We start from the raw sequence: 13,488 nt of genomic DNA, 5'->3' as shown, positions 1-13,488 counted from the left end.
TCCCTCTGCCCCAGAGACCAGCGAGCGGACGGGCTCCTGGGTTGACCCGCTCCTCACGGTGGGAGGCTCTCTTCTCGGACGCTGGCCTGCTGCTTCTTCCGGAAGTTGTGCTATGCGGGGTCGGTCGCACTTCCGCTGACGTCACGGGCGCCGAGTGGTCGGCGTGCGTTCCAAGGTAGAACACGGAACTGTAGCGAGACAGGCAGCATTCCTGTTTCCTGGAGCTCGCAGGGCGTACAGCGGTACAATGGAGGATTCGGGCAAGGCGGACCAGGATGGCAGGGTAAGTCCGCTACGTGCGGCCCTGTCCTCAGTGTTCATTCAGGCCCCAGCACCAGCCCGTCCTCACCACTCAGCCCCTAATTACTCCCTCTCTTGCATTGTACAGGATAAGGGAACCCCAGCTATGCCCATGCCTATGCCCAAATGGACCGGAAAAGCCTCAACAAAGTCCAGGCGATGCCCCATATGCCATGTGAAGCTCCCCGACACCTATGGCAGAAACAGCTATCCCTTCTATCCGAAATGAGGTCCCTGATCTGGGAAGAGGTAGAGGCCTGCATATCCAGCCTCTCTCTCCAGCAGCCTCCCAGTCTGGGTCCATGCAATAAGAGGACTAGGTGGGAATTGGAGCAGAGCTCAAAGGTGGAATCCCATTCCCTGGGGTCAGAACAGGAGGAAGAGGGTGAAATACTGACTGAGAGTCAGGAAAAGGGCGGAAGATATTTATTTTCTTCAGAGGATATGGACGAACTGGTACGTGCCGTTAGAGGCACGATGCAGGTGGATGAGGACCCAAAGCCACAATCCAGACAGGACTTAATGTTCAGAGGTCTAAGAGCAGAAAAACAGCTGGTGTTCCCGATAAACGATCACATTCGCGCTATGGTGCTGGAAGAGTGGGAGGATGTGGAAAGGCAACTGGTATTGTCTCGGGACTTCAAAAGTCGCCTACCCTTCGACCCTGATGGCATCAGGGTCTGGTAGGAAATTCCAAGGATTGATGTCGGGGTCTGGTAAGAAATTCCAAAGATTGATGTGCCAGTCGCCAGAGTCACTAAAAGAACATCCATCCCATTTGAGGACTCTTCAAGTCTACAAGACCCAATGGACAGAAAGGCCGATATTCTCCTGAGACGGGCGTGGAAGTCATCTGCGGCCCTAATCGGGACAAACAGAGCAGCTACTTCTGTGGCAAGATCTATGTTCTTGTAGATGGGGCAATTGGAGGAACATTTGTCCAAGAAGACCCCGAGAGACTATATCTTAGCCTTCCTTCTCCTAATGAAATCAGCTACTGCCTTCCTGGCTGATACTTCTGCAGAGTCTGCCAGATTCTCAGCTAGGAATAACTCTGACCAAAGCGGCTCGTAGAGCTATTTGGCTAAAATCTTGGTCTGGTGACAACGCCTCTGTGATGAGGGAACAGCCGCCATCTTGGACGGGCATACTAACACAGATTGGCGTGACTCCATTTTGTCTCCTGGTCACAGGTCTGCAGAGAGGAGTGCTCCTGGCCCCCACCTTTTCTAATGAACATAGTGCCTATTAGTATGGTAATCGGCTGAGCTCAGTGTAGATTGCAGAAGGTACTTCAAAGCTCAGGGAGGAAGCCACACCAGCAGGGGGCTTGGAAATGCCTGGGGGCTTAATTAAACCACGCATGTCAAGTGGCCACTGGATACACATCTCTTATGGCTGTCCAGTCAAACCGTCTACAACAGGGAATCATGAATTATAGACGCATAATCCGAGGTACCGGCTCATAAAAATATTCCCCTCGTCCTAAAGAAATTGTGCATCTAATAGTGCGACTCCTGTGTCCGTGGGGGGTCTGAAACCCGAGATATAGAGATCAGCCTCCCACGGGGACCGAATGGGTCCAGGTTTGATCCCTGTCCGACCGGCAGAACAAACCACAGGCGCTGGTACTGCCCGGGTACTGATCCGATCATCCTGAGAGAAGTTATCCCATTTATTAGATATTGGAATAAATCTTGCAGGGAGGCAGAGGGGTGGAGATTGCTAAGCCCACCCAGCTACAGGGGGAGGGACACGGCAGGGTTAAGAGCTGGAACATGTGGAGAGTGGGACACTCAGAAGATGACCAGCTAAGAAACAGGGCATGCCAGCCAGAGGGGAGCAAGCACACGCTTTCTGGGGGCTGCCCGGCAACTAAAGTTTTGGACCTGCGGAACGCTGCGCCCCCCGGCTTCCACAAGCGACCTCTAACCTGGTAAATTGACGTCCAGCTTTATACCTTAAGCCTTGTATCATTGTTGTTATATTGTACTCTGACTGTAACTCTTGATATATTGTGATTGTATATTTCTTGTAATTACCTAGTGCGCCCTTAAGGCAATTAAATCATAAATTAATTTTGGGCTGATCCTTTTACTCTGATTGCGAATCCTAGAATACCCAGTGTGGGTAACAGGGCAGTCTCCCCGGCGGCCATTTGCTCTAGGTGCAGTTCCCTTACTGACCTGAGAGACAAAGGGGGCGCCGGAGAGCTGTGCCTGTGTAGTGACGTCACGGATTGGTGACGTGGGAGGAACAGGGGCTTCCTTCACAGCCTCCAAGACCAAACTGTGCTCCATTCCCTTTTCAGGGTTGAGGGTTTTTGGGCCAGCATTAGGTAACATCCTAGAGCAGTCTTCCGATAAAAATAAGGGGTTCCCAGAAGACGGGCTTAAAAGGAACCAGTTCTTTTGGAAGTGAGGTCCCTCTCTGAGACAATATGAACACAAGAGCCAGGGGAAGGCCAGTAGTGGAACTTACAGTAATTCCTATGGTAGAGGAGGAAAGAACAAGCTCTCTCTTTGGGTCAAGCTCTAGACCCAGGAGGCAATTACAGCATCCAGATGGGGGGAGGCTGTCATTTCGCAGCAAGGTGGCTCCTGATTACTCTGAACCAATGGGTCCTCCAGACCATAGCAGAAGGGTACGCGATAGTTTTGCTCTCCTCCCCCCGAAATATTTATTGCTACCACTACAGTGGCCGCAGACTCTGTTGGCGGATTTAGAAGAGCTAGCCAGTTCGACAGTCATAATCCCGGTCCCCCGGGCAGAGGTGGATAAAGCTTACTGTTCCTCCCTGTTCTTCATTGTAAAGCCGTCAGGAGAGGCCCATACGATAATAAATCTAAAACCTCTAAACTTAAGGGTCAGATACAAGAGGATCAGGATGGAGTCAATAAGATCCGCAGTCCACCTCATAGACAAAGGTGCCTTCTTGTGTATTATCGACCTGAAAAGTGCCTATCAGGTTTCTGTCCGCCCAGCATCTCAAAATTATTTGAGATTTGCTGTAAGACTGCCAGATCGAACCTGCCACTACCAGTTTGTGTCTTCCTTTTGGCCTGGCTTTGGCTCCCCGAGTTTTCACCAAGCTGATATCAGAAGTAGTGGCCTACCTAAGAAACCAAGGGATCGTCATAGTGCCGTACCTGAACGACTTCCTTCTGGTGGCGAGATCGGTGGATCGGCTAGTGCGTCACAGAAATCGGACCATTTCAACAATGGAATTCCTCGGCTGGTCCATGAACAGACAGACCTTATACCAGAGACCAGGAAGATCTTCCTGGGGGTGCTGCTGGACTCCGGTTGCAGAACATCCTTCTTGCCAGCGGAGAAACAGGAGTCTGTTATGAACAGAGTCAGAGATAAGGAACCGCGTCTCCATCAGATCAGCTATGAAGGTGCTGGGCCTGATGACAGCTTGCATCCCTTGTGTCTGGTGGGCCCAGTTCCACTCAAGAAATCTACAAAGGGAGATCCTGTCAGTCTGGGATCGGCAGCAGTCCTCACTCGACAGGACAATCTCTTTATCCCTAACAGTAAAAGGATCACTACTCTGGTGAAATCAGGCCAGAAAGCTACGGGTGGGAGTACAGTTGTTCTCCTCCCCTTGCGTGGTAATCAACATGGACGCCAGCATGTGGGGATGGGGTGCCCACCTACAAGGAAGAATCCTTCAGGGCAGATGGTCGGATGAGATCCGCCACAGGTCTTCCAACTTCAGGGAGCTGTTTGCGGTCTGGGAAGTCCTAAGACTGAGTCAGGCGTCGGTAAGGGATCAACACGTCAGAATACTGTCAGACAACGTGACGACGGTCTCCTTCCTGCAACACCAAGGCGGCGCCATGCATCGGGCACTTAAGGATCTAGAAGAGAGAATCTTTTCCTGGGCAGAAGGGACGATCCTCTCAATCACTGCTGTTCATCCCAGAACACCGTGGCAGCCTATTTAAGCAAATGGAAAATCTGACCAACAGAATGGGAGCTGAACCATGAGGTGTTTCAGTACCTGTGCGATCGTTGGGGGACTCCTCTTATAGACCTGTTCACGACCAGGAAAAATTCAAAGTTCCAAACTTCTATTTGCGCAACCCGTTGGATGTCCCAGAGGCGGTAGGTGCACTGAGTCAGAGGTGGGACAAGACCCTTTCTTACACCTTCCCACCGCTAGTACTCATTCCAGCTGTCCTTGGGAAAATTCAGGAAGATGGGGCGAGGGTGGTCCTATACTGGCAGAGGAGAAGTAGCTCCCAGCAGTGGGAACCTATGGCAGTAGAAGACCCGATCATGCTTCCTCAGAGAGAGGATATTACCCACCAGGGTCCAGTCTTCCATCAGAACCCAGAAGGGCTTCACCTTTCGGCTTGGATCCTGAAGGGGATATCCAGAGGGCTCGGGGCTTGTCGGACCAGGTCATAGCTACTATCCGGGCTAGCAGGAAACCAGTCACTTCTGCAATATACTGCAAGATTTGGAAGAGATTCTGCTTGGAGGGCGGCAAATTTGACTTTTCGGCAGGGGCTCTTTATATCCCGGGTGTTTTAGATTATAAGGGACCCAGTACACTAAAGGTCCAGTTTCTGCATTGAGCACATACTTTGACTACCCTTGGCCACTCACCTGTGGATAATAAGATTTATCAGAGCAGTTCAGAGATTACAGCCTACAATCAGACAGTCTACCCCCCTGGGATCCAAACCTGGTCTTTTGAGCCCTATGCAAGGAACCCTATGCCCCAAGGGAACAGATGTCCATCTCAGTCCGGACATTAACAACGGCTTTACTTGTGCCCATTACCACGGCTAAACGTGTAGGGGATATCCAGGCCCTTTCTACCCAGGACCCATATCTTCAGATTTAGGAGGATCATATAGTCTTAAAATTGGACCCCTCCTTTGTACCCAAAGTAACATCATGCCAAAACCTGAACTAAGAGATCGTTCTTCCCTCATTCTGTGAAATGAGAAGAAGCGGGCCTTCCACTTGTTGGAGGTTAGACGGGCGGTAATTGAATACCTAGAGGCTACTCGTGACTTAAGGCAGGACCATAACTTATTTGTCCTGTTCGGGGGTAAAGAACAGGGGAAGGAAGGCCTCTGAAGCATCCATCGCTAGATGGATTACCACCGTAATTCCCTTAGTCTATCAGTCTGAAGGTGTTAGCCCCCGGAAAATTTGAGAGCCCACTCCACTAGAGCTTTGTCAACTTCCTGGGTTTAGAGGGCAGATGCCTCAGTAGACCAAATCTGTAAGGCGGCAACCTGGGCCAGGCTCAACACATTCTGCAGGCATTATAAATTTAGATGTGTTATCTGGCCGTCATAAAGATTCATATAATCACTGCACTTGTTCTATGAAGATACTTGATTCAAGTGAATAGTTTTATTAAACAAATGCTCAGGTGAAGCGATAGGCAAAATTTTGCCTATCGCTTCACCTGAGCATTTGTTTAATAAAACTATTCACTTGAATCAAGTATCTTCATAGTACGAGTGCAGTGATTATATGAATCTTTATGACTGAGAGGACCACTGGTTCCGTTCACTTGCACCGTCACACCCATAACTGTCGAGTGCTAGCTTTCCATACTCTCTTTATCTGGCCGTCAGACAGCCTTTGAGAAGAAAGTCCTCCAGGCAGTAATCCCACCCTGAGGAGGAACTTGGGTATTCTCCATGGTGCTGTCAGGAGGGTCGTCCTGGAAAATAGGTTTTAGACCTACCGGTAATTATGTTTCCAGGAGTCCATCCTGACAGAACGGTTAGTTCCCTCCCTGATTATGCTATGTTGTATGATGTAGTATGATATTGTCTAATAAAAGTGTTATTTGCATTATCCATGTTTTGGTACTTGTTAAAAAACTGAGGGACTTGGGGTGGGGAGGGGCCTTTTAACCTCTCATGTGTTTCCTGTCCCTGCAAGGAGGAGGACTGCCTCCATGGTTCTGTCGGGATGGACTCCTGGAAACATAATTACCGGTAGGTCTAATACCTATTTTCCATGCCTAAACTATGATGAAAAATTTTCCACGCTCAAATATACCTTTTTGTCATATTTACTAATACTGTATGAATTTGACAGTCTATTTTTCCACTTATAATTAATAAATTCACTTTACATGCTATAATAAGTAACAAATGTACTGCAGCTTTCTTCAATGGAAAACCTGTATAGTATTGTAAACTATATCAAGGCATTGGCTTAATAAATGGGTTGTCATTGGTTTACAAATTGATTGGAATTTACCTTTTACTCTTGTCTTTACAGTTTGGTCAGAAATCGCACGTTGAATGTGCCCGCTTTTCACCTGATGGTCAGTATTTGGTGACTGGGTCAGTGGATGGATTTATTGAGGTGTGGAACTTCACAACAGGGAAAATAAGAAAGGCAAGTACTTTACTTTGTATATAACAGTAAGTTTTGCTTTATTGAAATAAGGATTCTGCCGACATGATTGTGATTGATTTAGTCTGTGAGGGCATAAACTGCTGCCTGCATGGCATCTAGTTCTGGCCCCTTTACAGACATAGATGACCGGTCAGGCAGTGGCTTTCACAGTAGATCTTCTGCATTTCACTCTAGACATCTACCAAATGCAGATGTGTTTGTCAGACTACGTGATAGTGAATTGTGATTCCTTAGTCCTGAGACACTGTTCCACTGTTACATTGCTGACCACCCGGGCCAGCCCCTGCAAGACTATATAGTATAGTGAATGTATTTGTTAAAGGGGTTGACCCATGAACAATGTACATTTTAATCACTAGATCTTGGATTAACCCCTTCATGACCCAGCAGATTTTGACCTTAATGACCTGGCCATTTTTTGCAATTCTGACCAGTGTCCCTTTGAGGTAACTCAGGAACGCTTCAACGGATCCTAGCGGTTCTGAGATTGTTTTTTCGTGACATATTGGGCTTCATGTTAGTGGTAAATTTAGGTCGATAATTTCTGCATTTATTTGTGAAAAAAATGGAAATTTGGCGAAAATTTTGAAAATTTCGCAATTTTCACATTTTGAATTTTTATTCTGTTAAACCAGAGAGTTATGTGACACAAAATAGTTAATAAATATCATTTCCCACATGTCTACTTTACATCAGCACAATTTTGGAAACAAAATTTTTTTTTGCTAGGAAGTTATAAGGGTTAAAATTTGACCAGTGATTTTTCATTTTTACAACAAAATTTACAAAACCATTTTTTTTAGGGACCACCTCACATTTGAAGTCAGTTTGAGGGGTCTATATGGCTGAAAATACCCAAAAGTGACACCATTCTAAAAACTGCACCCCTCAAGGTGCTCAAAACCACATTCAAGAAGTTTATTAACCCTTCAGGTGCTTCACAGCAGCAGAAGCAACATGGAAGGAAAAAATGAACATTTAACTTTTTAGTCACAAAAATGATCTTTTAGCAACAATTTTTTATTTTCCCAAGGGTAAAAGGAGAAACTGGACCACGATCGTTGTCCAATTTGTCCTGAGTACGCTGATACCTCCTATGTGGGGGTAAACCACTGTTTGGGCGTACGGCAGGGCTTGGAAGGGAAGGAGCGCTGTTATGATCTGGTGGCCTAAGAGCAGCATGGGACGTACTCTGGAGAAGGTGGTACCTGTACTGACCGCAGACCCTGAACCTAACACCCCAACTAGAAGTAGCCGTGGAATGTACCTAGTGCTCCCTAGACATCTCGACACAGCCGGAGGACTAATTACCCCTAGAGATAGAAAAGGGAAAACTATCTTGCCTCAGAGAAAATCCCCAAAGAACAGGCAGCACCCCACAAATATTGACTGTGAGAGGAGAGGGAAAAAACATACACAGACTGAAATGAGAATTTAGCAAAGGAGGCCACTTCTACCTAAATAGAAAGGACAGGACAGAGTACTATGCGGTCAGTATTAAAACACTAGAAAATATCCACCACAGAAAATACAAAAACTCCACAGCTAACTAAAGACATGGAGGGTATATCTGCATCTCCAGAGATACCATCTTGGCTAAACAAATCCTTATACAGACCAAGCTGGACAAGACAAAACATGGAAAATAACTGAACAATAAGACCACAGCATGTGGACAGCAAAATCAAGGCCAGAACTTATCTTTGTTGAAAAGAACTGCAAAGCAGAAGAGACCAGGCAGGGATGTGAATCCTCCAGGAACAATGGACAACTGGCACTGACTAAAGGGTGAAGCAAGACTAAATAGCCCTGTCCAAATTGCAAAAAGTGAAAACACCTGATAAATGCTGTGATTCAGAGACAGCAGCGCTACCACTTACAACCACCGGAGGGAGCCCAAGAGCAGAATTCACAACAGTACCCCCCCCTTGAGGAGGGGTCACCGAACCCTCACCAGAGCCCCCAGGCCGATCCGGATGAGCCAAATGAAAGGCACGAACCAAATCATCAGCATGAACATCGGAGGCAACAACCCAAGAATTATCCTCCTGGCCATAACCCTTCCATTTGACAAGATACTGAAGCCTCCGCCTCGAAAAACGAGAATCCAAAATCTTCTCAACCACATACTCCAACACCCCATCAATCAACACCGGGGCAGGAGGATCAACCGAGGGAACAACGGGCACCACATATTTCCGCAACAAAGATCTATGAAAAACATTATGGATGGAAAAAGAGGCTGGAAGGGCCAAACGAAAAGACACTGGATTGATAATCTCAGAAATCCTATAAGGGCCAATAAACCGAGGCTTAAACTTAGGGGAAGAAACCTTCATAGGGACATGACGGGAAGACAACCAGACCAAATCCCCAACCCGAAGCCGGGAACCAACACCGCAACGACGGTTAGCAAAACACTGAGCCCCTTCCTGAGACAACACCAATTTGTCAACAACATGAGCCCAAATTTGCTGCAACCTGTCAACCACAGAGTCCACCCCAGGACAATCAGAAGGCTCAACCTGCCCTGAAGAAAAACGAGGATGAAAACCAGAGTTACAAAAGAAGGGTGAAACCAAGGTAGTAGAACTAGCCCGATTATTAAGGGCAAACTCGGCCAATGGCAAGAAAGCCACCTAATCATCCTGATCAGCAGACACAAAGCATCTCAAATAAGTTTCCAAAGTCTGATTAGTTCGCTCGGTTTGGCCATTTGTCTGAGGATGAAATGCGGAAGAAAAAGACAAATCAATGCCCAGTCTAGCACAAAAGGCCCGCCAAAACCTAGAAACAAACTGGGAACCTCTATCGGACACAATGTTCTCCGGAATGCCATGCAAACGAACCACGTGCTGAAAAAACAACGGAACCAAATCAGAAGAGGAAGGCAACTTAGGCAAAGGTACCAAATGAACCATCTTAGAAAACCGGTCACAAACCACCCAGATAACTGACATCCTCTGGGAAACCGGAAGATCCGAAATAAAATCCATAGAAATATGCGTCCAAGGCCTCTCAGGGACTGGCAAAGGCAAAAGCAACCCACTAGCGCGGGAACAGCAAGGCTTGGCCCGCGCACAAGTCCCACAGGACTGCACAAAAGAACGCACATCCCGTGACAAAGAAGGCCACCAAAAGGACCTACCAACCAAATCTCTGGTACCAAAAATCCCAGGATGAACGGCCAACACAGAACAATGAACCTCCGAAATCACTTTACTAGTCCATCTGTCAGGAACAAACAATTTCCCCACTGGACAGCGGTCAGGTTTATCAGCCTGAAATTTCTGAAGAACCCGTCGTAAATCAGGGGAGATGGCAGAAAGAATCACCCCTTCCTTCAGAATACCGACCGGCTCAAGGACCCCAGGAGAATCAGGCAAAAAGCTCCTAATGAGGGCATCAGCCTTAACATTCTTAGAACCCGGAAGATACGAGACCACAAAATCAAAACGGGAGAAAAACAGGGACCATCGGGCCTGTCTAGGATTCAGCCGTTTGGCAGACTCGAGATAAATCAGATTCTTATGATCGGTCAAGACAACAACACGGTGCTTGGCCCCCTCAAGCCAATGTCGCCACTCCTCAAATGCCCACTTCATAGCCAACAACTCACGATTGCCGACATCATAATTGCGTTCCGCAGGCGAAAACTTTCGAGAAAAGAAGGCACACTGTTTCATCAAGGAACCATCAGAATTCCTCTGAGACAAAACGGCCCCTGCCCCAATCTCAGAAGCGTCAACCTCAACCTGAAAAGGAAGAGAAACATCTGGCTGACGCAACACAGGGGCAGAAGTAAATCGGCGTTTAAGCTCCTGAAAGGCAGAAAAAGCCGCAGAGGACCAATTCGTTGACATCAGCGCCTTTCTTCGTCAAATCGGTCAGGGGTTTAACCACACTGGAGAAGTTGGCAATGAAACGGCGATAAAAATTAGCAAAGCCCAAAAATTTCTGAAGGCTCTTCACGGATGTGGGCTGGATCCAATCATGAATGGCCTGAACCTTAACCGGATCCATTTCTATAGATGAGGGAGAAAAAATGAAGCCCAAAAAAGAAATCTTCTGTACTCCAAAGACCCACTTAGACCCCTTCACAAACAAGGCATTATCACGAAGGATCTGAAATACCATCCTGACTTGTTTCACATGAGACTCCCAATCATCTGAAAAAATCAAAATATCATCCAAATATACAATCATGAATTTATCAAGATAATTCCGAAATATATCATGCATGAAGGACTGAAACACAGATGGAGCATTAGAGAGTCCGAATGGCATCACAAGGTATTCAAAATGGCATTCGGGCGTATTAAACGCAGTTTTCCATTCGTCACCCTGCTTAATAGGAACCAGATTATATGCCCCTCGAAGGTCAATCTTAGTAAACCAACTAGCCCCCTTAATCTTAGCAAACAGATCAGAAGGCAAAGGGTATTGGAATTTGACCGTGATCTTATTCAAGAGGCGATAATCAATACAGGGTCTCAAGGAGCTATCTTTTTTGGCAACAAAGAAAAAACCTGCTCCCAATGGTGAAGAAGACGGACGAATATGCCCCTTCTCCAAGGACTCCTTAACATAGCTCCGCATGGCAGTATGTTCTGGCACAGACAGGTTGAAAAGTCGGCCTTTAGGGAACTTACAGCTTGGAATCAAGTCAGTAGCACAATCACAGTCCCTATGCGGTGGAAGGGAACTGGACTTGGGCTCATTGAATACATCCTGGAAATCTGACAAAAACTCAGGAATTTCAGAAGAGGGGGAGGAGGCAATTGACATCACAGGAACGTCACCATGATCCCCCTGACAACCCCAACTAGTCACAGACATAGATTTCCAATCTAATACCGGATTATACACCTGTAACCATGGGAAACCCAGCACAATAGCATCATGCAAATTATGCAACACCAGAAAACGACAATCTTCCTGATGGGCTGGCGCCATGCACATGGTCAGCTGTGTCCAAAACTGAGGTTTATTTTTAGCCAACGGTGTAGCATTAATGCCCCTCAAAAGAATAGGACTCTGCAAAGGCTGCAAGGGGAAACCACAACGTCTGGCAAATTCTAAGTCCATTAAATTTAGAGCGGCGCCTGAATCCACAAATGCCATGACAGAAAATGACGATAATGAGCAGATCAGGGTCACAGATAACAGAAATTTAGGTTGTACAGTACTGATGGTAACAGAACTAGCGATTCTCTTGGTAAGCTTAGGGCAATCAGAAATAACATGAGCAGAATCGCCGCACTAAAACCACAACCTATTCTGACTTCTGAATCCTTGTCGTTCAGCTCTAGACACAATCCTATCACACTGCATAGGCTCAGGACTGTGCTCGGAAGACAATGCCATAGTGTGCACAACTCTGCGCTCGCGCAAGCGCCGATCAATCTGAATGGCCAGAGACATAGAATCACTCAGACCAGCAGGCGTGGGGAACCCCACCATAACATCTTTAACGGATTCAGAAAGACCCTTTCTGAAGATTGCCGCCAAGGCATCCTCATTCCATTTAGTCAGTACAGACCATTTTCTAAACTTCTGGCAATATGATTCTGCCGCTTCTTGACCCTGAGACAGGGCCAACAAGGTCTTCTCAGCATGATCTACTGAATTAGGTTCATCATACAATAACCCAAGCGCCTGAGAAAAGGTGTCTACATTAAGCAACGCCGGATTCCCAGGTTCCAGGGCAAATGCCCAATCCTGGGGGTCACCACGCAGCAGAGATATAATAATTTTAACCTGCTGGATGGGATCACCAGAGGAACGGGGTTTCAGAGAAAAAAACAGTTTACAGTTATTTTTAAAGCTCAGAAATTTGGACCTATCCCCAAAAAACAAATCAGGAGTTGGAATTCTGGGCTCTAAAACTGGAGTCTGAACGATATAATCGGAAATACCCTGTACTCTAGCAGCAAGTTGATCCACACGAGAAGCCAATCCCTGAACATCCATACCAGCGCCGAACTCCTGAGCCACCCAGAGGCAAAGAGGGAAGAGAAAAAAAAACACAACCGACTACAGAAAAAAAATGGCTCAGCACTTTCCTTCCCTTCTTCTGAGATGCCGTTAACTCATTGTTGGCCAGTTGTACTGTTATGATCTGGTGGCCTTAGAGCAGCATGGGACGTACTCTGGAGAAGGTGGTACCTGTACTGACCGCAGACCCTGAACCTAACACCGCAACTAGAAGTAGCCGTGGAATGTACCTAGTGCTCCCTAGACATCTCGACACAGCCGGAGGACTAATTACCCCTAGAGATAGAAAAGGGAAAACTATCTTGCCTCAGAGAAAATCCCCAAAGAACAGGCAGCCCCCCACAAATATTGACTGTGAGAGGAGAGGGAAAAAACATACAGACTGAAATGAGAATTTAGCAAAGGAGGCCACTTCTACCTAAATAGAAAGGACAGGACAGAGTACTATGCGGTCAGTATTAAAACACTAGAAAATATCCACCACAGAAAATACAAAAACTCCACAGCTAGCTAAAGACATGGAGGGTATATCTGCATCTCCAGAGATACCATCTTGGCTAAACAAATCCTTATACAGACCAAGCTGGACAAGACAAAACATGGAAAATAACTGAACAATAAGACCACAGCATGTGGACAGCAAAATCAAGGCCAGAACTTATCTTTGTTGAAAAGAACTGCAAAGCAGAAGAGACCAGGCAGGGATGTGAATCCTCCAGGAACAATGGACAACTGGCACAGACTAAAGGGTGAAGCAAGACTAAATAGCCCTGTCCAAATTGC

The 13,488-nt window shown here is 46.8% G+C and overlaps 1 protein-coding gene across 1 annotated transcript in view; it reads left to right on the top strand.

Moving 5' to 3' along the window:
* Nucleotides 1-13,488, top strand: part of SMU1 (SMU1 DNA replication regulator and spliceosomal factor) — a 42,650-nt gene that overhangs the window by 18,405 nt on the left and 10,757 nt on the right. Inside the window, exon 6 of the mRNA XM_077272571.1 lies at nt 6,568-6,687. Within this exon, the coding sequence (XP_077128686.1) occupies nt 6,568-6,687 (120 nt within the window). The remainder of the gene's footprint in view (nt 1-6,567; nt 6,688-13,488) is intronic.

This window comes from Ranitomeya variabilis, chromosome 1 (assembly GCF_051348905.1).
Source record: "Ranitomeya variabilis isolate aRanVar5 chromosome 1, aRanVar5.hap1, whole genome shotgun sequence".
Lineage (NCBI taxonomy): Eukaryota > Metazoa > Chordata > Amphibia > Anura > Dendrobatidae > Ranitomeya > Ranitomeya variabilis.
Note: the sequence above shows the minus strand (reverse complement) of the source record. Positions and strands in the feature narration are given on the sequence as shown.